The 23461-nt window shown below is 35.8% G+C and overlaps 4 protein-coding genes across 4 annotated transcripts; 3 read left to right on the top strand and 1 right to left on the bottom strand.

Moving 5' to 3' along the window:
* Window positions 1-788: 788 nt before the first annotated feature.
* LOC120158282 (phosphoribosylformylglycinamidine cyclo-ligase, chloroplastic/mitochondrial-like) lies at window positions 789-3696 on the top strand. Its single transcript, XM_039169158.1, has 8 exons — window positions 789-1237; window positions 1648-1742; window positions 1820-1921; window positions 2029-2088; window positions 2531-2703; window positions 2867-2969; window positions 3058-3216; window positions 3336-3696. The coding sequence occupies exons 1-8, from the start codon at window positions 913-915 to the stop codon at window positions 3495-3497; spliced, it is 1179 nt and encodes a 392-aa protein (XP_039025089.1). The 5' UTR covers window positions 789-912; the 3' UTR covers window positions 3498-3696.
* Window positions 3697-4268: 572 nt separating this feature from the next.
* LOC120158432 (CTP synthase 2-like) lies at window positions 4269-5311 on the top strand. Its single transcript, XM_039169271.1, has 4 exons — window positions 4269-4539; window positions 4674-4772; window positions 5006-5106; window positions 5213-5311. The coding sequence occupies exons 1-4, from the start codon at window positions 4293-4295 to the stop codon at window positions 5309-5311; spliced, it is 546 nt and encodes a 181-aa protein (XP_039025202.1). The 5' UTR covers window positions 4269-4292.
* LOC120158302 lies at window positions 4882-6798 on the top strand. Its single transcript, XM_039169180.1, has 6 exons — window positions 4882-4963; window positions 5056-5106; window positions 5213-5517; window positions 5787-5851; window positions 6015-6097; window positions 6542-6798. Exons 3-6 carry the CDS (start codon window positions 5336-5338, stop codon window positions 6647-6649), a joined length of 438 nt encoding a protein of 145 aa, XP_039025111.1. The 5' UTR covers window positions 4882-4963; window positions 5056-5106; window positions 5213-5335; the 3' UTR covers window positions 6650-6798.
* Window positions 6799-16123: 9325 nt separating this feature from the next.
* LOC120158301 lies at window positions 16124-16746 on the bottom strand. Its single transcript, XM_039169179.1, has one exon. It carries the CDS (start codon window positions 16688-16690, stop codon window positions 16127-16129), a length of 564 nt encoding a protein of 187 aa, XP_039025110.1. The 5' UTR covers window positions 16691-16746; the 3' UTR covers window positions 16124-16126.
* Window positions 16747-23461: the final 6715 nt, after the last annotated feature.

Genomic DNA, 23461 nt, shown 5'->3' with positions numbered 1-23461 from the left:
TTTATTTTAAAAGATAATATTATATTTTTACGGCACAACTAACAATTCGCTTCTGTTTATTCACAACAATTTATTTATATCTTCACTGCTGATGCTATATTATTACATCCACCGACAATTCTTTAGCCTTTTATCTCTATTTTCCAGTAGTAATAATCATAGATTTCATTAAATAAAATTAAAAAAATAATATAATAATTTGTAATATTAAAATAAATTAAATCATATCAATCAATTTTTTTTAAAAAATGATTAAAATACACATATTAATCATTAAATAAAAAAATAAAATTACATTAAGAAAGAATTGAAATTTAACCAAATAATTAAAAAAATCATATATACAAACACTACAATTAGGAGTGAAAAATAAACCTCAATACTAACTTAAAAATGTATATAACAATAACACATATTGATAAAACTAAACTTATCACAATCGAATCATATATCTTTCATGATTGCGAGTATCTATTAATAAATGAGAACTGACTTAATAATATAGATAGATCAACAAAATAATTAAATAAATAATTATTTGAGAAATAATATTAAATTTAATTCCAAGAATAAAAAGATATAATATAAAAATAAATAAAATTATTTATTATTTATATATATATATACACCACTTCTAAAGTAGTGTGGTAAGTTAATGGGGCTGGTGTATTAACTATTAAGCAAATATGGGCTCCCTTACCAATCAAATTATTGGGCCTTATGAAAACCTTTATTGAGATTTATATATATTATAAATAAAAAAGAAACGGCTAGCCAAAACCCAGGAAGCCGCGCAAAAACAGGAGCATTTGCCCTAAACCCCTCTTTTCGCACTCTGCCTCTTGTAGTGCGAATTACCGTCTCTTCCTCCTACGGTATTAAGCCATTTTCGATTCTCTTCTATCCTTTCCCATGACAAACACTGTGGCGGCTGCAAACGCTGAACTAGCTCGCTGCGTTTCGAGACCTTTTTTCGATAAAACCACCATTGTTGCTCAACCTCCTCTGGCAGTACGACCTAACCGCTTGCAAAGGTTTCCTCTTCTTTCTTTATCCTTGCTGGAAAGAAATAGCATTGGCAATAGCCGCTTGCGGTCGATGTCCAAGGAATCCGATGGGTCAGGTGGGTTAACTTATAAGGATGCCGGTGTTGATATTGATGCTGGAACTGAGCTAGTTAGAAGAATCGCTAAGATGGCTCCTGGAATTGGTGGATTTGGCGGACTTTTCCCCCTCGGTGACATTTTTTGTACCTTTTCAATATGACATAGTTTCATTTGTCATCAATTTGAGTTTTTGTAATGAGGGAATTTATTTATTTTTTAATGCGAATTTTTCTATTATTTTCACGAAACAATGTTACTACTTTACCTTTCTTATTTGTTGAGTATAAGAAGTTGTTAAGCCTATTCGTTGGCTTATTTTCCCATTTGCTGTCTCAATATCCAATATTATGATTTTTTTGTAACTTTTTATTGAATTCTTAATTATGTACAATTGGTGGGAAATTATCAAGCACCTGAACCTTATTGAGGTTGTCGTTAGTATAATTCACCTTGTTAATATAACGTGTCTTCATTTATTGTTCATTTGGAAAATCAAGTCTCGGTTTGTTGAATTTACTGATATCCTGTCTCTGATGAACAGGCGATTCTTACCTTGTTGCTGGTACTGATGGTGTGGGAACCAAGCTCAAGCTAGCATTCGAGACTGGAATCCACGAAACTATTGGGATTGATCTTGTAAATTTGGAACAAACCTTGTTATATGCATTTTCTCTATACAATAATATTTTCATTCTCATTTACTTGCGCATCAGGTTGCAATGAGTGTCAATGACATTGTTACTTCTGGAGCAAAGCCATTATTCTTCCTTGATTATTTTGCGACAAGTCACCTTGATGTTGACCTTGCTGAAAAGGTTCAAATTGTTTTGCTTACTTCCTTTACACTGAGTGGGTAAATCAAAATGGTTAACGGTCATTAATAATCGCCATTATGTGTTTTTTATTTTATTTTGTTTTTCAGGTTATTAAAGGAATTGTAGATGGTTGTCAACAATCTGACTGTGCTCTGTTGGGTGGGGAGGTACATGATTTAATTTTTAGTTCATATGTATTATATAATGAGTGGGATGGGATGGGATGATTTTCTGTTGAATTTGAAAGTACATAGGTTCATGGGGTGAAATACTGAGGGAATATTGATATGAAGAATTGTTACTTGATGTGCAATTACAAGGGATGGTTGCAATTAACAATACGTTTTTGTCTTAGATAGAGCTATTACTGCATTTTAAGTTAATAATGATGTGAATAATGTTCATACTTCATAGCAATAATTTGGACCACAAATGGTTGATATTCTTAATCCTAAGATTTGCTTTGAGTTGAGAATCATATCTGCAAAATGCATTTTGCCTCTACACTGTTGAAGCCCTTTCAAGTCTTATATATATTTAGATTTAGAAATTGCATCAAACATTTTTAATTTCCTAGATCAACTAAGTGTATTTTGCTTGGCATATCAGACTGCAGAGATGCCAGACTTTTATGCAAAAGGTGAGTATGATCTCAGTGGCTTTGCAGTAGGCATTGTCAAAAAGGATTCAGTTATAGATGGGAAAAGCATTGTGGCTGGAGATGTACTAATTGGCCTACATTCTAGTGGAGTCCATTCAAATGGTTTCTCTCTCGTTAGAAGGTTAGCAGCCTTTGTAATGTAATGTCCTATTTGTAAAATATCTTCAGTGGTGTTGTGCTAGATATGGTCCAATCTATGTGGTTCTTTGATATAGTAGTTTTTCTTTTTTAAATCTTGTTTCAGTGCATGGAATCCTTTTGATTTATTTAAAAATCTTTTGCAGAGTTTTGGCTCGTAGTGGTTTTTCTTTAAAGGATCAACTTCCTGGTGCAGCAGTTACCTTAGGAGAAGCATTAATGGCACCAACTGTTATATATGTTAAGCAGGTTATAGTCAACCTTTGTTTGACAGTATGACTTTGGTCTCATCTTCTTATGCACAAATTTGCAAGCTAAAACCCTTTTCCATATCCAGGTGTTAGATATAATTGGCAAGGGAGGGGTGAAGGGGATAGCACATATCACTGGTGGTGGTTTTACCGACAACATACCCCGAGTGTTCCCAAAAGCCCTTGGTGCTGTCATCTATAACAATTCTTGGAATGTGCCACCTGTGTTCAAATGGATACAACAGGTGGAAAGTTTTTTCATGAAAAATATTGAATCGGTTTCCTTGTTTTATATTTCTAGTTGGAAACGAAGGTTTTAGGTTGATAAACGGTATTTGTTTATTTTTGTTTGATATGTATTTAGGCTGGAAACATCGAGGATGCTGAGATGAGGCGGACGTTTAACATGGGCATCGGGATGGTTCTCGTTGTGAGCAAGGAAGCATCTCAAAGAATACTTGAAGATGCAAGTGGTGCTTACCACATCGGTGAAGTTGTGAATGGAGAAGGTGTGACCTACAGCTAGAAACTGTAGCTTGTGCTGTAACATGCGACATTTATTTCTCTGGTAATCGGGATGAGATCTGCATTCACAGCTCTTTCATTGTTCCATGCAACTTCAAAGTCCCTGTATGACACAGTTGGTTGTAATATTAGAGATCGGATACATGAGGCCGTTGGGAGGTTTTTGAACTCATAATAAGATAGAAATTAAGGTTGACCCAGCAGGATTTTCAAAAGTTTTCATATAGTTGTATATGAGGCGAGATAGAAAGGGGGTGAGAATAAATGTATGCAAGATTAATACTAGGGATTATATATGCCTTTTGCTCCTTATCTTTCGCTTTCACGTCACTATATTAGTGGACGTCTAAAATAGCCCTTTTCGATGTACCAAGTTCTCATTCTGAATAATAGCACAGATTGCTGATTAAGACTAATTCGGCACTAAGCAGAATAATAAAACAGAAAAGGTTAAGGTGATTAAGAAGCGTTAATCGTCGACGGCCGTGAGAGAAAAATTGGGGTCCCCCCTCCCCTCCCGTGGAAGTTTATGCTTTCGGCCTAAAAAGGAAGGATAATCTAACGTGCAAAGCATTTGACATCCATACTACTAAACCATTAAGCATCTCATAAAGAAGTGTCTACTCACTCAGATGCTTATATTTAATCTTTATTTATTCCAATGGGATTTCAAGTTTATTCAAGGATGTTTTCTCTTCTGCAAAAATGAACTTTTTAATTTGGAACAATTTTTTTTATAATAATTACTACATGATTTCATGGTGGTAATTTATAATAATCATCAATATTTCCATGGATGCCAAAAAGCGCGACTTTGTCATTTCCGCTGTTGCTTCAAGGCTTTGACGCTCGCTCAGGGACATTTAAACAGGCACGTCGCCTGCAAACATTCAGTTTTAATACTAATTTTACAGAGATAGCAAAAATGAAGTACGTGCTGGTTACTGGAGGAGTTGTAAGCGGACTGGGCAAGGGCGTCACTGCCAGCAGCATAGGCGTCGTCCTCAAAGACTGTGGCCTCCGTGTTACTTCTATCAAAATTGGTTCTTCTCTTTTTGCCACTTCCTTTTTATTACTTTTGTTTTAGCTTATCATTCTCTTTCAATTTGAGAGAAAAAAACCGGGATTATGTTTGGTTTTGTTTGTTAATCTTCTTCATTTCATTCGTACCTTACAGATCCTTATCTGAACATTGATGCTGGGCCATTTCTCCTTTTGAACATGGGGAAGTTTTTGTTCTTGATGACGGTGGAGAGGTTCTACTATCTTCCCTCCAGCATTTAGTATTTTGTGCTAACAGTATTTGCCAAAAAGAGTGGAAAAAGCTTCGCCGCAATATATTAACTTATATCGGTTTTTGTTTGTGTTTGCTCTTAAAAGGTCGATTTGGATTTAGGTAACTATGAAGGCTTCCTAGATGTTACTCTAACCAAAGAGAATAACATAACCACCGGAAAGATATATTAGGTATTTCATTTAGTCTAAATAGATGCTAATATATTTCTTCAGTGTTCACATTAATTGTGATTGAAAATAACCCAGCTGTTTTATCTTATCAGTTCGTCCTCGAGAAGGAACGAAGAGGTGATTATCTCGGAAAAACTGTTCAGGTGACTGTTTTTATTACTGAATCACGTAACTTCTTTTGCCGGGCAGGCATAAATAATGTAATGATAAATTCCTGTCAATTTTTTTTTCTTTTTGATTGGATCGCAGGTTGTTCCGCTCATCACGGATGCTATTAAGGATTGGATTCAGTCAGTTTCTCACATTCCTGTGGACGGAAAAGTGGGTCCTGCGATTTCTGTGAAATAGAATTGGGAGGCACTGTGGGTCAGAATGCTGCTTAAAACAGACATTTTAATGTGTCTGGAACTCTCTCCGTTCCTTTGTTTCACTTATTTCAGCAGAGAGATGATTGATTTATATGTGCTTTTTGGTGTGGGCGCGGGGGTTCTTCAGGCGACATTGAATCAATGCCATTCATCGAAGCTTTGCGACAGCTATTTTTTTTTCAGCTGGTAAGCCTGCAGTTTTTTCCGTTTATCCCAGAAATTTATAAATACATTTTAGGTTTGTGGTGTGTTTACACACATACACCTTGATTAACATAAAGACACAGTTAATCAGGTTTCTGAATGTTTGGTATCTTCACCGTCCTGTTCATCATCAATCTGGTAATAAAAAAAATTTGATTTGCATCTATCGTATGGCTCTGAGAAACTTCATATTAGAATATTCAGAATCTTCGGATATGAATCTTCATTTGTAATATTTTTCTTTTCTTCAGGGCAAGTAAACTTCTGCCTCATTCATGTCAGCCTAATACTCGTCTTGGGTGCTGTTGGGGAGCAAGTAATACTCGATAGTTTTCTTTTAACATTGTACATAACTTGTAAATCTCTTTTAGAGCTCTGTTTTTAGTCATATTTTAAACCTGAAATAATCCAACTCCCTAAAATATTAGACTTCTTCCTTTGATGGTGAAAATAATTCTGTCCCTCTCTTGTGGGTGCAGAAACTAAGCCTACACAGCATAGTGTGCGGGAACTTAGAGCCTTAGGCTTGACTCCTCATCTGCTCGCTTGTCGCTCTGCTCAGGTACTCTGCCTTTGCAGGAACTATCATAATCATGGTGCAGAACTACAGATTATTTTTTTCCATCAGGATCATCCAGTAAACTGCATTATTGCATTTTATCTTTCTGGTTAACTGGCTCTTTAATTGCACTTATGTGCATGGTGGTTAACTATATCATCTTTTTGGGGTGACATATCGTTTTGATCTGATGGTGCTTTTGTAACGTTTAACGCTGAAATATAGTTGGACTAGTCATTTCAACTCTGCACTGTGCTTGCCAGTCGTGTTGTTTTACTGTTTCCTTGTAAAATTGCAATTTCTCTTCTTTGGCTCTTGAATTTACTTGTGTCTTCTCATTTTACCTTGCTGAATATACTTTTGACAGCTTTATTTTTGTTCTTTCTTGAGCTAACCTTTGTCCCAAACTTGATGGTATATAATTTCCTTTTGGTTGGTGACTTGCAGCCCTTATTGGATAATACAAAACAGAAACTTCAACAATTCTGTCATGTTCCGGTAAATTTGTTGGCTAGATTTTGTTTTTGTTCTTTTAGTTTAGGTTTATTTGACTGACAATATTATGCATCCTTGTGGCCCCTCATAGGCTCCTAACATCCTTAATGTTCATGATGTGCCTAACATTTGGCATATTCTCCTCTTTCTAAGAGTATGTTTCGTAGCAGTTCTTCTATTTCTCTAGAAGGGATAAAGCAATATTTGCCCCTGAACTTGGCAACTTTTTCCAACTTGGTCCTTGAACATCTTTTTAGTTTACAGTAGTTCATGAAGTTGGATTTTTCATCTTTTAGATGATGTGGCATTCTGGTATTGTGTCACATGGCACAATCTCGTAGCGGCACATCATCAAAAGGAATAAAAAATGGAAAAGTTGCCAAGTTCAGGGACTAAATGTTGCTTTATCTCTCTTTGGAATTTCAGGATTCCTAGTATTATAGTATATCATACTTGTACTTTTCTTAATTCTGCTATATATTGAATGTTGCTTCAGAACCAAAATGCTAATCGTTCAATTCTGAAACAACTAGATTTACTGATGTTAGTTTTTGTTTCAATATTTCCAAACTTCTCATATTCACCTTCTTTTTTCCCTCTAAACCACTGGACCACTAAGTATGTTAACATGTAGCCATCTAGGGGTTAACTCTTTGATGCACAATGAGGCCTACGCAATCAATAATTCTGTATGCAGCCTAACTAGATCGTTGTTGGTCTTTCCCATGAATTCTGTATCTGTGATTTTAGCACTGGGAAAAGATTGTATTTTATCATTTGTTAAGCTGGAACTTGACACTGAAATTGATAGGCTGTTAACTACCAGAATCATCATTAAATTTGGATCAAGGTGCTAACCGAAGCAAGGGTCTTATCCATTAACTAAATTGTTTTGAAGTTCTGTTTCAGCATTGCCTCGCCTTCGGATTTAGAAGCTTGGACCAGGATGGCAGAAACTTTTGATAATCTCACTGATGCAGTCCGTATTTTTAGTTTAGCTCTAATTTTCTAGTTCGAAATTGAGGTTTGGCAGACTCATATTTATCTGTTGTGAAGGTTTGATACTAGTTTAATATCACGAGTTCTATCTTCCGCTGCTGTATATTATTGTTGTTGTTATATTATCCGTCTTTTCATCCTTTGAACCTAAGGTGTATGGTAAAAACATTAACAATAATCCAAAATGTTTTATATGCTGGAGGGATTAGCAAATTGATCAGTTTACATCAGTCCAAATTCTGCTTTGTGATATTGCATAATCTAAACCATTTTGGTAAATGACATATCATATTGTGATTGATTAAAAACTAGGAAATTCCTTGTTAGTGATGCAAAATCATGTCTCCACTGAATCTGATTGATATATGTTATTTAAATACTGAAGTTTAGTGGCTTGTTGGTTTATGTCTCTGATGGTAATCATTGTTGTGTATAATTCACCTTGCTATATATTTTCTTTCGCTTTTAGGCACTTTTACATGCATCCATCGCATGCTCTTTGAAGCCATCTATTTACTGGATTGCTGCTTCAGACCTTGAAGATGATTCTGCTGAATCGGTATCGAACCAGTAGTGCTTTTGCTATTACAATACAAAAAGAAACTTTTGATTATGTCATCTCAACATTTGTCTGTCTCATCCAGATCCCAGAAGCTCATGCTGCTGCATGGAAAACTTTAAGAGTAAGCCTTTTATTGTTTTCCCTATTGTTTCTATTCTGTGCAGGGTCAGATCCTATACCCAACATCTGCTTTTGGTTTATTTTTCTCACAGATTAGTTATGATTGGGAATAGGGTAAAACTAGATTGTTATTGGTGCTCCTGGAGAGTTGATACATAGAGTTTACAGTTAGATATATAGTGGGGAAGGAGGTGTTGGTCCCTAAACCAATTTGTACTTGTCCTCTCTATTTATGAGTTATTAGTTCTGCACCATACTCCGATTTGAATTGGGATAGAAAGGGTGTTGCTGAAATCGAGTTTTTTTCCAAATTGTTATATGCAGAATGCTGAATGTGTCCTAATTCCTGGTGGATTTGGGGATCGTGGTGTAAGTGGAATGATATTGGCTGCAAAATGTGCTAGAGAAAATAATCTTCCTTATCTTGGCATTTGCTTGGGCATGCAGATCTCTGTAATAGAGTATGCCAGATATGTACGTGAAAGGGCAAACAGTGCATAGTTTGATCAGCAGACACTTAATCCCGTCGTCAGTTTTATACCGAAGTATATGCTTCATATCTCTTATTTTACTTTTCTCACATGTGCGACAAGCTGCAGGAGGATATTATTTTATATTTGATTTGTTAGGGATCAAGAACACATATGGGACGCACAATGAAATTAGGATCTCGAAGAACACTATTTCAGACCCCTGATTGTATTACATCTAAATTTTATGTTGTTTAGTTCATTTAATTCAAAAAAAATTCTTCATACTCGGCTTCTGCGGAGAAAAAATGAACACTCTTAAATGATCTATTTCCTTTTTGTGTCATACTGTCGTGTGATCTTCATCACAAGTTGTATGCAACTCCAAATATTTCAAGGGTACAAGGCTAGGTCATATTTTAAGGGTACATGCTATATGATTATTGCCCAAATTAGTGATTCGTTGTACTCTTGCTACGTACTGCAATGCACAATATGTAGATGAACGACATCGGCATATATATGAGGTTGATCAAGTTGATTCAACTGGGAAAGAGAAGAAAAAAGTGGACGTATCAGTGTAAATTATATGATATTAAATGGTCTGATATATTGCCTCCTTACATGACTTTGCTGCAGGTGAAACCAGATATGACGGGTTCTTGAAGAAGCGGGGCTGAAGTCTGTTGGGAAAGATGAAACTGGGAAAAGAATGGAGGTGAGTTCACATTATTTTTCCGTATCTCTGAAGCTTTTCTTGGTTTGTGTGAAGCCATCTGTTGGATTAGAGTGGGATTTAGACTCTTAATTTCCAGTCTGAACTGAAAAGGGACAAAGTTCATTCATTCTCTCTTGTTTTGCAGGTTCTGGAGCTTCCAGGTCATCCATTTTATGTAGGAGTTCAATTTCATCCGGAATTTAAATCACGGCCAGGGAAACCCTCAGCACTGTTTTTAGGTACGCACTTACAGTACACAATTACTTCATTCGAGTTATGTGCATGTAGGGTGCATAATTTCTCATTCAAACAAAGAAAATGATGCGAGAAAGACTGCACTCATGCATCCCTGCGGAAGGGCATGATCTCATATGGTGGAGTTAAAGATCATCATCACTTGAACCCTTTGAAGTTTTCATTCTAACCTGGATTTTAATCATGCTATATATCCTCATAAATACGAAGGAAAATGAATAAATTTCATATGCTTGGTCATATAGTTTTCACTGTTAAAGTATCAACACAGCTCAGGAATCAACACACATAAAAGCCATGAATTATTGCTTTCATTCATTTGTAAAACATTGAATTCTATAGCAATAGCCTCAGGCTATTTATACAGCATATTAAGAAATATAAAATGAGAGGGAAAGAACGTTAGGACATTAGAGGAGAGAGAGAGTTTGTTAAGACAACTCTAACCACCTCACGTACATTGCACATGCATGATCATATGTATAACTAATCCATGCATACATCACACATACTAACATCATACACTAACATTCCCCTTACTACTTTACTCTGCACCTTTCTAATTCATCATAAACAACAACATTCTCCTTGCAACTTCAAACCTGTAAACTTCTCAACCTCCTCATTTGACTTGCACAATCAGCAACTTTTGTATGTGCTTTACAAACAAGGGTGCAGACAGTGGTTTTGTTAAAATGTCTGCAACTTGTTCATATGCAGGAACTTCATGAACTTGTAACTTTCCTGCTGCAATCATCTCTCGAACGAAAAAGAGATCAAGTTCCACATGCTTAAATTTTGAGTGCAGAACAGGATTAGCACATACTGCTACTGCACTTGAATTCTCACACCATATAGTAGGTTTGCCATGAGGAACAATTTGCAGTTCACTCAATAAAGATTCAATCCATACCATTTCAGCAGCCGCACATGCAATGCTTCGATATTCTGCTTCAGCTGTTGATCGAGCCACAACCTGTTGCTTTCGAGAGCTCCATGAAACTAAATTGCCCCCAAAATAAATGCAGAAACCAAAAGTGGAGCGTCTATCATCCACATTTGCTCCCCAACTTGCATCAGCAAAACCTGTCAAAGAAAGTCTGGACGACCTCAAGAAACGCAGAACAAAGTCAATTGTCCCTTGTAAGTATCGCAAGATATGCTTCACAACCTAAAAATGAGTGTCAAGAGGAGCTTGCATAAATTGACACACACGATTGGCAAAAAAGGCTATATGTGGACGAGTAATCACAACATACCGTAGAGCTCCAACAATGCTGCGAAATTGAGTGACTTTCTCAACTGGATTTCCTTCCTTAGCTGAAAGTTTGTAGTTTGTAACCATAGGGGTAGGAAGACCATTAACACTTTCAAATCCATTTCGATGTAACAGTTCATGAATGTACTTTTGATGGCATAAGACAACACCTCCTGATTCATACTTTACTTCAATTCCTAAGAAGAAGTTTAGAGTGCCCAGATTCTTTAGAGCAAACTTTGCATGCAATTTGTCAATAACAACCTGCACCTCACTTGGATTACTGCCAGTGAGAATTATATTATCAACATATACAAGTACATATAGTAAACACTTCTCACTTTTTCGAACAAAGAGAGAAGAGTCTAACTTGGCTACCACAAAGCCTTCAAATTCCAGGTAGTTTCTTAAACTGTCAAACCAGGCTCGTGGTGCCTGTTTTAAGCCATATATGGCTTTATGCAACTTGCAAACTAGCTTAGCATCACCAAACTCAAAACCAGGAGGCTGAGTCATGTAGACTTCTTCTGCTAGCACTCCATTAAGAAAAGCATTATTTATATCAACCTGCTTGAGTTGCCAGCCTTTTGACAGGGATAGTGTCAAGATGACACGAATAGTTACTGGTTTGACAACAGGACTAAAGACTTCATGAAAGTCAATACCTGGTTGTTGAAGAAACCCCTTGGCTACCAACCTTGCTTTATATCGAGCAATTGAGCCATCTGCATTCCTCTTGATTCTGAACAACCATTTGCAGTGTACTGCCCTTCTGTCACTTGGCAATGACACTAGAGACCATGTTTTATTTTTCAGCAAAGCCTCATACTCCTCTTGAACAACAACCTTCCAATGTGGAATGACCAAAGCCTGCTTAATACTATGTGGGTCTTCATCAATACAAGCAGTGGCTTGAAAAATCTTTGGTTTCGATATACCACTCTTACTCCTTGTTTGCATAGGATGAGTATTTAAGTTAGAGCTACAACCAGCTGTCACATCTGTTTGTGGTAATGTTATGCCAATTGAAGCAGTGGTGGAACTTGACCCTGCTTGTCTAGCTCATTCACTATTCGTTTCATGATCAGAACTGGACCCTACTGGAATTTCTCCTTCACTATTTGTTTCAACATCATTTTGACTATCATAAGCTTCTTCATTTTGCACACCAACCATAGGTGAAATAGCATCAACACTTCCTTGCTGAGTTTGAACCTGTGGAGCAAAAATAATTGGCAATTCCCAAGTTGAAACATATAAATTTACATGTTCCTGACCTGTCATCTTACATGCATCATAGGGAAATTTGTTTTCATCAAAAATAACATGCTTCGAAACAAACATCCTCCCATCATCATCAAGACACCTATATCCTTTGTGGGATGGACTATATCCAAGAAAAACGCATTGCTTGGACCTATACTCAAGCTTGTGATGATTAAATGGTCTCACCAGAGTAAAGCATGCGCAACCAAACACTTTTAGCATAGAATAGTCAGGAGGTTGATGATGTAAAACCTGAAATGGAGACTTTCCATGGAGCACCTTTGTAGGTAATCGATTTATCAGATACACAGCTAATATGAAAGCATAACTCCAAAACTTCAAAGGTAATGAAGCTTGAGATAGTAGTGCCAACCCCATTTCAACCACATGGCGATGCTTCCTTTCAGCCTTGCCATTTTGCTCAGATGTGCCTTGCCATTAGTCAGAAACCAACCTTTTAGAGATTGATATTCTCATCCACCATCACTTTGCAAACATTTAATCTTAATTCCAAATTGCACCTCAATAAATTTGTAAAAATTGATAAAGCATTGCATAACTTGACTTTCTTTTAATCAAGTAAAGCCAAGTAAACCTGCTGTATACATCAATGAATGACACATAGTAAGCATAACCATCACTAGAAACAATTGGTGCCGGTCCCCATACATCAGAGACAACCAGTTGAAAAGGAGCAGTGTATTCAGTGAGAGAGCTAGTAAATGGTAGCTTGTGAGCCTTACTTTGTAAGCAAGCATTGCAAACAGAAGATAAGGAACTTTCATTAGATGAAACATTACAAGTTTTCATTACTGTTTTTACCACATTAACAGATGAGTGCCCTAATCTTCTATGCCATAAGTCTAACAAGCCACAAGACTTTGACACATTATTCAGTTGCATTTGCTTCATAGGAGATAAGAGTTGATTTAAGCCTTCATCCGTGAGCTTCCCTTTCAACAGTACATTCTGTGTCCGAGCATCCTTCATAAAACATTCAAGTGGATGGAATTCAATAAAGACATCATTATCTCGAGTGAATTGAGAAACAGACAATAAATTTTTCTTAACATCAGGCACATGCAAAACATTTTGCAAAATCAGCTGCTTTGTTTTAGATGACAAGTAGCTTTGACCAATGTGGGATATTTTCACACCTTCCCCATTTCCCATATGAAGACACTGATTACCTGTGTAGGTCATACCAGTATTAAGCAGAGATGAATCAGTTGCAACATGATGTGTTGCTCCCGTGTCTGGATACCACACTGGATTTGCATTACTGGTTGATACAACAGGTCGAGGCAACGAAGTGGTAGAGGCAAAGGCAGCTGGAGAAGTCATGAATGATTGTGAACTTTTAACTGTATCAACACCAACATAAGTAGGCATTAAAGTATACCAGGGAACCCTTTGATGAAAAGATCTTGGACTAGGTATCATAAAATTAGGATTAGAATAATAATATCCAAGAGGAGACAAAAACGATACACTCATGGAGGGAAAAGGAGCACTCATTGCATGATTAAGCACATTAGCATTTGAAGAGAACTGTTGATTTCCAGCTGAGACTTGTGCTGGCCTCCATCCTTCATTATTTCGATTGCCATAATCAACACCTGTAAAGTTTCTATCAAAACGATGGTAACATTTGTGTGCTGTGTGACCATATTTGCCACAAAGCTGACATTTAGGACGATTTGAATTATCAAATCGACCTCGTCCACGACCACTAGAATGACCACGCATAGCACCATCTTGTTTTGACACAACAATGATTTCAGAAGGCTCCAATTCATGCACCTTATTTCCTTCTGTAGATCTAGAAACTAGATTTGCTGAAATTCCTTCAGTAAGAAATGCTTTATGACGAGCTTCACAGTCAAGTAGCATTTCAGTAAGCACATCTAAAGAGATATTATCACGAGATGCAATTGCAATAACCGATTCAAACTCCATGGACAGACCATCAAGAATAACACTGACTTGCTCATGTTCAGTAATCGGACGGCCTGCAGCACATAGCATATCACAAATGGACTTGACCTTGGCCAAAAACTCATTCACCATTTGGCTAGCTTTTCGTTGCGAATGAAGACTGTGTATAAGTGATGACACCTTGGCACTTGATCGAGCACCAAATAATCGTGAAATAGTGGTCCAAATGGAACTAGCAGAAGTAAGACTAGTGAGATGTGGTAAAACCTCAGTACTGACAGTGGTAAGCAGTAATGATGCCAACAACTTATCCTGTTGTTGATAGAGATTGAATGCCGAGCTATCCTCAGCTCGTCCAGAATCCACTGTTGCAACCGCCACAGGATGCCCGCCTTCATCCGATATGAATCGGAGTAAGCCATAACCATCTATGATATGGGATACCTGATGTTTCCACAGCAGGTAAGTGCTCTCAGAAAGCTTGACCACATCTTGCTTGGGAATGTGCTGAACTGAAGAGATCTCCATTGTAGACAACCACACGCAGCAAGAACCGAGCAAAGAAAAGGCTACCAGCCCTGGCGACTGATACCATGTTAAAGTATCAACACAGCTCAGGAATCAACACACATAAAAGCCATGAATTATTGCTTTCATTCATTTGTAAAACATTGAATTCTATAGCAATAGCCTCAGGCTATTTATACAACATTATTAAGAAATATAAAATGAGAGGGAAAGAACGTTAGGACGTTAGAGGAGAGAGAGAGTTTGTTAAGAAAACTCTAACCACCTCACGTACATTGCACATGCATGATCATACATATAACTAATCCATGCATACATGACACATACTAACATCATACACTAACATTCCCCTTACTACTTTACTCTGCACCTTTCTAATTCATCATAAACAACATTCACTCTTTCTATAAGGAATATTTCATGAATTTGAATGATTTGACATTTGTCTTCTAACATTCAAAATGAGATATACATGCCTTTGGGATTATAGGTCTTGTATTATGTTGGAAGAATATCTTAACAGGCATCAGAATGGAAGCTGATTCACAAAGTTATAATGATACATCCGAATCAGTTTTACGAGGTAATCACCTTGTTGAAAATCAAATATATAAAGAAGGTAGCAACTGGCAAGCTTGACTGAGAGGATTTGCTTTCACCATGAGAAAGAATCTGTTCTAGAGACTAAACCTTGTACCTGTTTCCGGTTCGGGTCAGCCGGATCTAATTGCTACTATTGTTAGCACATATAAAGTCGTGGCAATAAGTGTAAAATAACATCAAATAATCGACTGCTTGTATTGTGTTGTGTAAGCCCCTTTATTATTGGATGGAAATCATGGGGTTATAGCCAGTTAGGGTTTGGGACACGACAGCTGTCGGCCAATAATTTTCTTTGGAAATGTTGCGAACTGTATAATGTAAACTTATTGTGTATCAACTGTTTCAAGTTATTATTCATTTCTAGTTTACTTTGGCCATTGTGGAGGCATGCATGAAGGGATATTTATTTATATTTTGGTTGGCAATATTAGTATGGGCCACTTCCCTTTTTCTAGTGATGAAACATGATTGATTTTGTCTCTAATGTATTCAATATACGTATAAATATGGAGAAAGACACATAATTTTATATTAAATGGGAACCTATAAAGTTGTTGGGGGATAAAAACATCTTATCAACTATATAAATTATAAAGAAAATATTTAAAGTATATAAAAAGTGAGTCTTATTGATGAATTCGTACACACTTAAATCCTCGTAATTGACAAAAATTAAACTCCCGCAGTGTCTGATCATCTCTTAAAAAGGAATCTCTGTAAAAGCCGCAAATTCGAAGGAAAAAAAATGGAAAAGTTGTAGAATATGCAGAATAATGCACGTAGAAAAGAATGCAGGCTCGTCCTCAACTACAAGATTCAACTAACTAGCGCCTCTGTTAAGCATTTCAGTGTATTCCAAATAAGAAATCTGTCTCTGCAACTTCATCTGCTCATAAAACTGTGCTATGAACTTATCCGCCTTGGAATCAATCCCTTCTTCCTCTGGCGGACAGGGACTCTTGTCGTTTCCACGCTCTGCCTCTTTCTGTCTTCCTTGTTCTCCCGTTGAGTTGCTCTTGCTTCCACTATCGTACCTGTAAACCCCGTCATCTCCATCGATGCCGAAGTCGTAATCGAAATCCACTTCCTCGGGGCTAATGCAAGGAAGAAGGAAGCGCATGGAAGCTGGACGGTGCATCTTGACATGGAAGATGGGTGTCTCATCGAAGGAGAGCTGTCGTTCGTTGAAATTGATTTGATGAGGGGAAGCCGCCGTGGCATGTCCGAGACCTTTGAGGAACTTCGGCACCGATCTTAGCTCCATTACAAGCCGTCTCTTGAAAACCCCACTTTTTCTCGTCCATAACAATAACAGACGCAGTAGCCTCCATGCTCTTTGCGCAGCACCATCGCTGTTTTTCTTCGTCATTGTCGACTGCTTCATCTGCAGCAAATTAGCAAAGCTGGTACGAGAAAACACTGGGAAAGTTATTTTGTAGGGTTGTGAAATGATCAAGGTTTTGTTCAATGCCTAGCAGTTGACTGATTTTGAGATGTTATGGTTGCCTCTATATATTCGAGCGTTTGATGATTGATACGCGTAAAAAGAGTGAGATTAATGAAAATAAATGGATTTTAGTTGTTTGGTTTGAAGAGAAATGTGAAATGTGGGCGGTGGAACCACGTGGGAGCACCGTTGTAAGCGGCACAAATTTAGTTGTCGCCATTTTGTTTTCGAATTTAATCCCGTCTCTCTCCTTTTTTTTATTGGTTTAACGGTCCTTCAGAATTTTTAAGAAAAAAAAATCAATGTACTTCATAATAGTTTATATCAAACAAATTAAAATAATTATTCTCATGGACTAAAAGACAAGTATTAAGAAAACAAATTAAAACAGGTAGTGTGAAAAAGTTGACCAATGAATCCCCTGATAGAGAGGCCAATGAAGAGCAAATCAAGGGCTGAATCAGCCGAGCAAATTATTTTTATTTAAGCATCATTGTTATATAAAAATATAAAAACATATTATTAATAAATTATTAGTTGCAATTGATGATAAAACTCGTTTGCACCAATTATAAGGTGGCGTTTAGTTCGCTAGAATGCTTCTGAGGGAATTGGAATATGTGAAGGAATTGAAATCTGTCAGGAATTGGAATCCAATTTCATATTATGTTTGGTTGGCAGGAAATTGAATTGGAATTCAATTCCATATTCTGTTTGGTTCGCAGACATGTCAGATGAATTTGATTTCAGGAATGTAAAATGACAGGATTGCCCTAAATTGTTTTTTTTGCTTAATTTTAATTTGTTTTATAAATTACATGTAGTAATATATTATAAAAATTAAAAAAAATTAAAATTAAAATTTAATTTTATTGATTGATTGATTATTCATTTCAATAAATTATAAAAATCATGCTAATAAACATCATAAGTTAAAATCATCCTAATTAGGGATGGTCATGGGTCGGGTTGGGTCGGGTGTTTGATCCACCGACCCGACCCGAGAACAAGGGAACCTCCATTCGAGACCCGACCCGACCCAAATATATGAATTAGAAACCCGAACCGACCCGAAATAATAAAAAAATTATTTTTATTCAATAAAAACAGTGACTTAATTGAAAAAAATATATAGAGAGAGAGGTATTATTGTAATTATTCCTAAATATATAAGGTAAACTTATATATTTTTTGGGTCGGGTATTTTCCACCCTAAACCCGAACCCGACCCGACCCGAATATCACACTTAAAAAAACCCGACTCGAACCGACCAAAATAAAGTTTCACCCGACCCGATCCGAATTTATGAATTAGAAATCCGACCCGACCCGACCCGAAATAATAAAAAAAATTATTTTTATTCAATAAAAACAATGACTTAATTAAAAAAAATTATATATAGAGGGGCATTATTGTAATTATTCCTAAATATATAAGGTAAAATTATATATATTTTCGGGTCAGGTATTTTTCACCCTAAACTCGAACTCGACCCGACCCGACCCAAAATAAAAAAAAATATTTTTATTCAATATATGAATAAGTTACCAAAAGATTGATGAGGGTAGTATGATCAAATTTCAATTCCCTCCAACAAGGGAATTGAATTCCATCATAGAATTGATGAAATTCACTTTCCCTCATTTGATGGAAAGTTGAAGCCATGAAAGATTCCAATTCCCTTGGAAAACTTGAACCAAACATGGGAAAGTAGTAAAATTGGATTTCAATCTTCCCTAATTCCAAGGGATTCATGCGAACCAAACGCCACCTAAGTGTTTTCTCAGTGTTAGCTTTTTTTATAGTGTTAATTTGAGTTTTTTTTACTCTAATATGTGCAAGACTCGATTTTCTAGAAAATAATAACTAAAAGGCAAATTAAATAGATTTTCATTTTTTTGGGGAGAAGTCGTTGCCAACTCATATTCAAAGATCGATCTAGGCGCAAACTCTGATTAAATAATCTAAGTAACATGATTAAAAGAGGAAATCAAGGCGAACCATAATTCTTAGGAATTAAAAGTTGTAATTTAATTCAAACATATTAGATTTTATTATTTATTTAATTAGGATTTTTGTTTGCTTAGAATTTCAATTAGGATTTTAATTATTTATTATTAGGATTTTTAATTTACTATTTATTAGGAATTTAAGAGTTTTAATTTTCTTGAGAGTTAGTATTTTATTTTCATTAGGTTATCTCAAAGCTATAAATACCCGTCAGGGTGAAGCTTGACAGATGTACAAGTTTAGAATTCAATATAGAACTGATTCTGGCTTTTCTTTGTTTTAGGTTTTCAGTTTAATAAAAATAATTTTCTTCTTCATATTCTTTCTTTCTACACACCAAGCATGATCTCTACCATGCTTGGCTAAACTTTTTCTTAGCCGATAGTTGAGTTACGACTCGATCTGATCTCATGAGAATTGCAAAAGCTTTTCACACATCTATAGATTCTTTCCTGATTTTCGACAGACAAGAAGAGACAATCGTCTTTTCTTCAAGCATCTCAATATCTTCAATCCAAAGAGTGCACATTGGCTTGATCGATGTTTTGATCTATAGTTGAGGATGAGAGTTGGCTTATAGCAAATTTAATTCCCTAAGAACAAACTTAACGATGATTCACTAAGGGAAATCAAGATCGGGTTCGATTTTTGATCGAGATACCATTATCCAAGTGCGGGTTTTTCCAGTTCCTAAATCAATATTGGCGTTAATATTGATAGTCGATATTAATCCAAACAAGGTATAAATTTCAAGGATTGACTTTGGAAATTAGTTCACCAGAGAGAAGAGCAAGTTACAAGGGTTGGGCCTTGTAGAATGTAACCGACAAGTATCTGAAGTAAAATCTATTTCAGTGATTGAGAATAATTGAGGCAAAGTGAAGCTTAAGGTTATTTCTCATCTTAATTAATTTTCTACACTTTATATTTCTTATTCTTATTGCTTTTACTTTACTTTACTTTAATTTTATTTAGTTTATTTGATTATTTTAAACCCTCTATTTTTTTATTTTATTATTTTACAGATTTCTTGGTTAAAGATCAATTCAGATTGATAATAGAAATTTCTGAATCCCTGTGGACCGATATCCTTCTTCCTTATACTACGTTCTTAGCATAATTATCCGAGAAAAAGGATTAATTATTTCATAATTATGATGCTTGTCAAATTGACGCCGTTACCGGAGATCCCGAAAAAATTCTTGATTAAAATTTATTTTTCATTTATAACTAGGGAAAATCCAGGTGAACTAGCATATTAGGTACCTGAGATTGAAGCACTATCTCGAATAATACGTTCATGAACACTACAAGAAAGGTGGTAACAACAACAACAATCACAACAATCCAAATCCAATCCATGACTTAATCCGGAGATACCTTTGGATGCTGAAACCTTCTCTGACGCCGAAGAAGACTTTGAGAATCAATTCCAATGGATCAACAAACAATATGAGAATTAGCTGCAACATCTGTCGAACAACAACTGTTATGCATCGCATTCCCTCATGGAGAAACACCGTTTGAGCTGAAAATGGGTTTAATCCATTTTTTTTTTACCTACTTACCATTAACTGCCTAACAAAAGTTCTCACGAGCATCTTACTGAGTTTCATCTGGTTTGCTCTAGCATGAAACCATAGGGAGTATCTGATGATCAAATTAAACTCTGCATTTTTCATTTTTCTTTAGCCGACTCGGCTAAGGATTGATTATTCATTTTACCTCCTAATTTTGTTAATATATGAGCTGATATGAATTGTCTTTTTCTTGACATATTTTTTCCTGCAACAAAAGTGAGTGAATTAAGTAGGAAAATCTTAGGAGTACAACAAATAAATGGAGAATCATTATATGACTACTGGGAACAGTTCAAGAAACTCTGCGGTAGTTGCCTACAATATAGACTGTTAGAATAAACACTTTTTTCAATACTTTTATGATGGATTACTTCCTTTGGAGTTGAAGATGTTTGACGCAGCTAGGAGAGGAACACTCATTAATATGACTCCACATGCAACCAGAAATCTGATTTCAACTATGGCTGCTAACTATTAACAATTTGGCTTTACGAGTGAACCCACTCGACGAGTTCATGAGATAAGTACAACTTATTTGGAGAATAAAATTAATAAATTAGATGATATTGTTCAATCTCTTGTTGCAGGCAAAACAGGTATATGCACAATGTCGGACCATCTCATGGATTGTTGTCTGATGTTACAAGATAACAATGCCGTACAAGTTAATGCAGTTGAAAACTTTTCAGGACCTCTCCAGAGACAATATAACTCTAACACAAAATATATATAATCCGGGATGGAGAGGCCATCTAAATTTCAACTATGGGCAAAACCCGAGGCCAAACCAAGCATATCAATCGAGGCTACCTCCACCCCAACAGTGCCAACCGCCATAATCATCATTGGACTCCATCATCAAACGTTTGGCGATATCTAAAGAATAATTTCATAATAGAACTGAAACTCAATTTTAAGAGCTTGAAAAACCATTGAGTCAGTTGGCTCAGACCGTGGGATGAATGGAATCACAGGAAAACTACCATTTCAAACTAAGACGAACCCATGAAAAAATGTTAGTGCCATCACCATTCGAAGTGGCACTATTATCACACCAATCCCTAAAGAAGTTACCACAGAATCAAATAAAGAAAAAGAAGAATCAAGATCCTAGAAAAAATGAAAAAATTGACGTGAAATCCCGAAGGAAAAAGAAATATGACTCACAACTTTTTCCCATGCTATCTCCCTATGCCACGCAACATCCTTTTCCCTCGAGGTTAGTAAATCACGAAAAACAAGATGAGGAAAAGAATATTCTTGATGTTTTTCGAAAGGTAGAAATTAATACACCACATCTAGATGTAATCCAAAAAGAACCAAAATATGCCAGATTTTTTTAAAGATATTTGCATGAACAAAAGGAGACTTACCTGCAATGAAAAGGAAAATTTAGTAGAGAATGACTCAGTTGTTTTCTAACGTAGACTTCCACCTAAATTAAAGGACCAAGGTATGTTTGCTATACCCTGGAAAATCGACAATGTAGGAATTAATTGTGCTATGTGTGACCTTGGGGCTTAATTAATGTTATGCATCTTTCTGTTTATAACTTACTTTCTGCTAAGTCTTTGAAGGAAACTAGGATAAAAATTCAACTTTCTGATAGATTTATCTTTTATCCCGAATAACTTCTTGAAAACATTCTTGTTAAAGTAAATGAGTTAATTTTTCCGGACAATTTCTCTGTCATCGACATGGAAAATGACGGAACCAATTCTTCCTCCAAAATCCTTCTTGGTCGTCCATTCTTAAGCACAACTAAAACTAAAATTGACGTTAGAAGAGGAACTCTCACCATGGAGTTTGACGTATAAGTGGTGAAATTTGACGTTTAGAAGGCGATAAAACATCATGACTCTGTGGCTAACGTTAGCTTTGTCGATATAATTAAACCTTTTTTGAATGGACATGTTGATCATAAGTTTTTTGATGAGCTGTACAAGAATTCGAAGGTTGAAATTGATATCGCTTCTAACGTGGACTCACAGTCATCAGGTAAGAATTTAAATTTGATGCATTCTCAATCTAAATTTTTTCTATATATTTTATATGTATTAAAGCTGGAATTAAAATCGCTTCCAGAACATTTGAAGAACACATTTTTAGGTGAAGGAAATAATTTATCTATTTTAGATAAACTTCCAAAGCTAAAAAAAGATTTTAAGAAAAGCTTATAAGAATGTGCAAATCTACAAGAGAAAAATGAAGAAACTTTATGATTGTAGTATTTCTCGAAAGAAATTTATTCGATGGAAAAAACATATGAAGTGAAGGAAGCATATCTCTCGGAACCTATAATAAGAACCAAGTCATCAAGCCAGCGACATTAAACAAAAGCACTCTAATGGGAGCCAACCCATTCTATTTAATTTTATTTTTGTTTGTATGATTTACATTTATTTTCAATTTTATTCAGTTTATTGCATACTCGTTTATTTTTGCTTGAATTTTTTAGGTACCCAAATACTTTGATTAAGATAAATTTGAAGCAAACCCAACGATTTTTTTATCATATCTCATGAGCGTGTCTTTCTTCGAAAACATGCAACACTATCGGCGTCGGTGGATGATCCATGGCCAAACATGCAATATCAACTTAATGAGATGCACGATCATCTCAACTCCGTCTAGTCCACTCTTGCTGAGATTTTATCTCACATTCGCCCAACTACCTTTAGCCGAGATCGCGGTCGACACCATCACTAAACACAAGGAGTATCTCTATTCCTTCTCATATGCTTTAATTTTGCATATTGGGACTATATGCTTTAAGTGAGAGGGATAGAGAACTTAGAAAACACTTGCATCGAATTATCGCTCGCTTGTTTATATGCTTGAAATTGAGTTGCCTTGATTGATTTATTCAAATCTCTTGTTATTAATCTTGAATCTTTCTTTGTTTCATTGGTTACCTTATAAGTTTACGATCACACTTTTATTAGATTTAGGGTGTTTGATGGCAAAAACGACATAATTAGTATTTTTCTTTAAAAATTTTTGCTTGATGTTCCATGAATCTGTTAGTTTTTATGTTTCTTGATTCAATACACCCTCATGTGAGATTTGAGCCTAAACGAGCATACTTTTTCATTTCATTTGTTTGACTGAGTGTGC

The sequence above is a fragment of the Hibiscus syriacus genome, unplaced genomic scaffold, assembly GCF_006381635.1.
Source record: "Hibiscus syriacus cultivar Baekdansim isolate YM2019G1 unplaced genomic scaffold, ASM638163v2 tig00111311_pilon, whole genome shotgun sequence".
In the NCBI taxonomy this organism is placed as follows: Eukaryota; Viridiplantae; Streptophyta; class Magnoliopsida; order Malvales; family Malvaceae; genus Hibiscus; species Hibiscus syriacus.
Note: the sequence above shows the minus strand (reverse complement) of the source record. Positions and strands in the feature narration are given on the sequence as shown.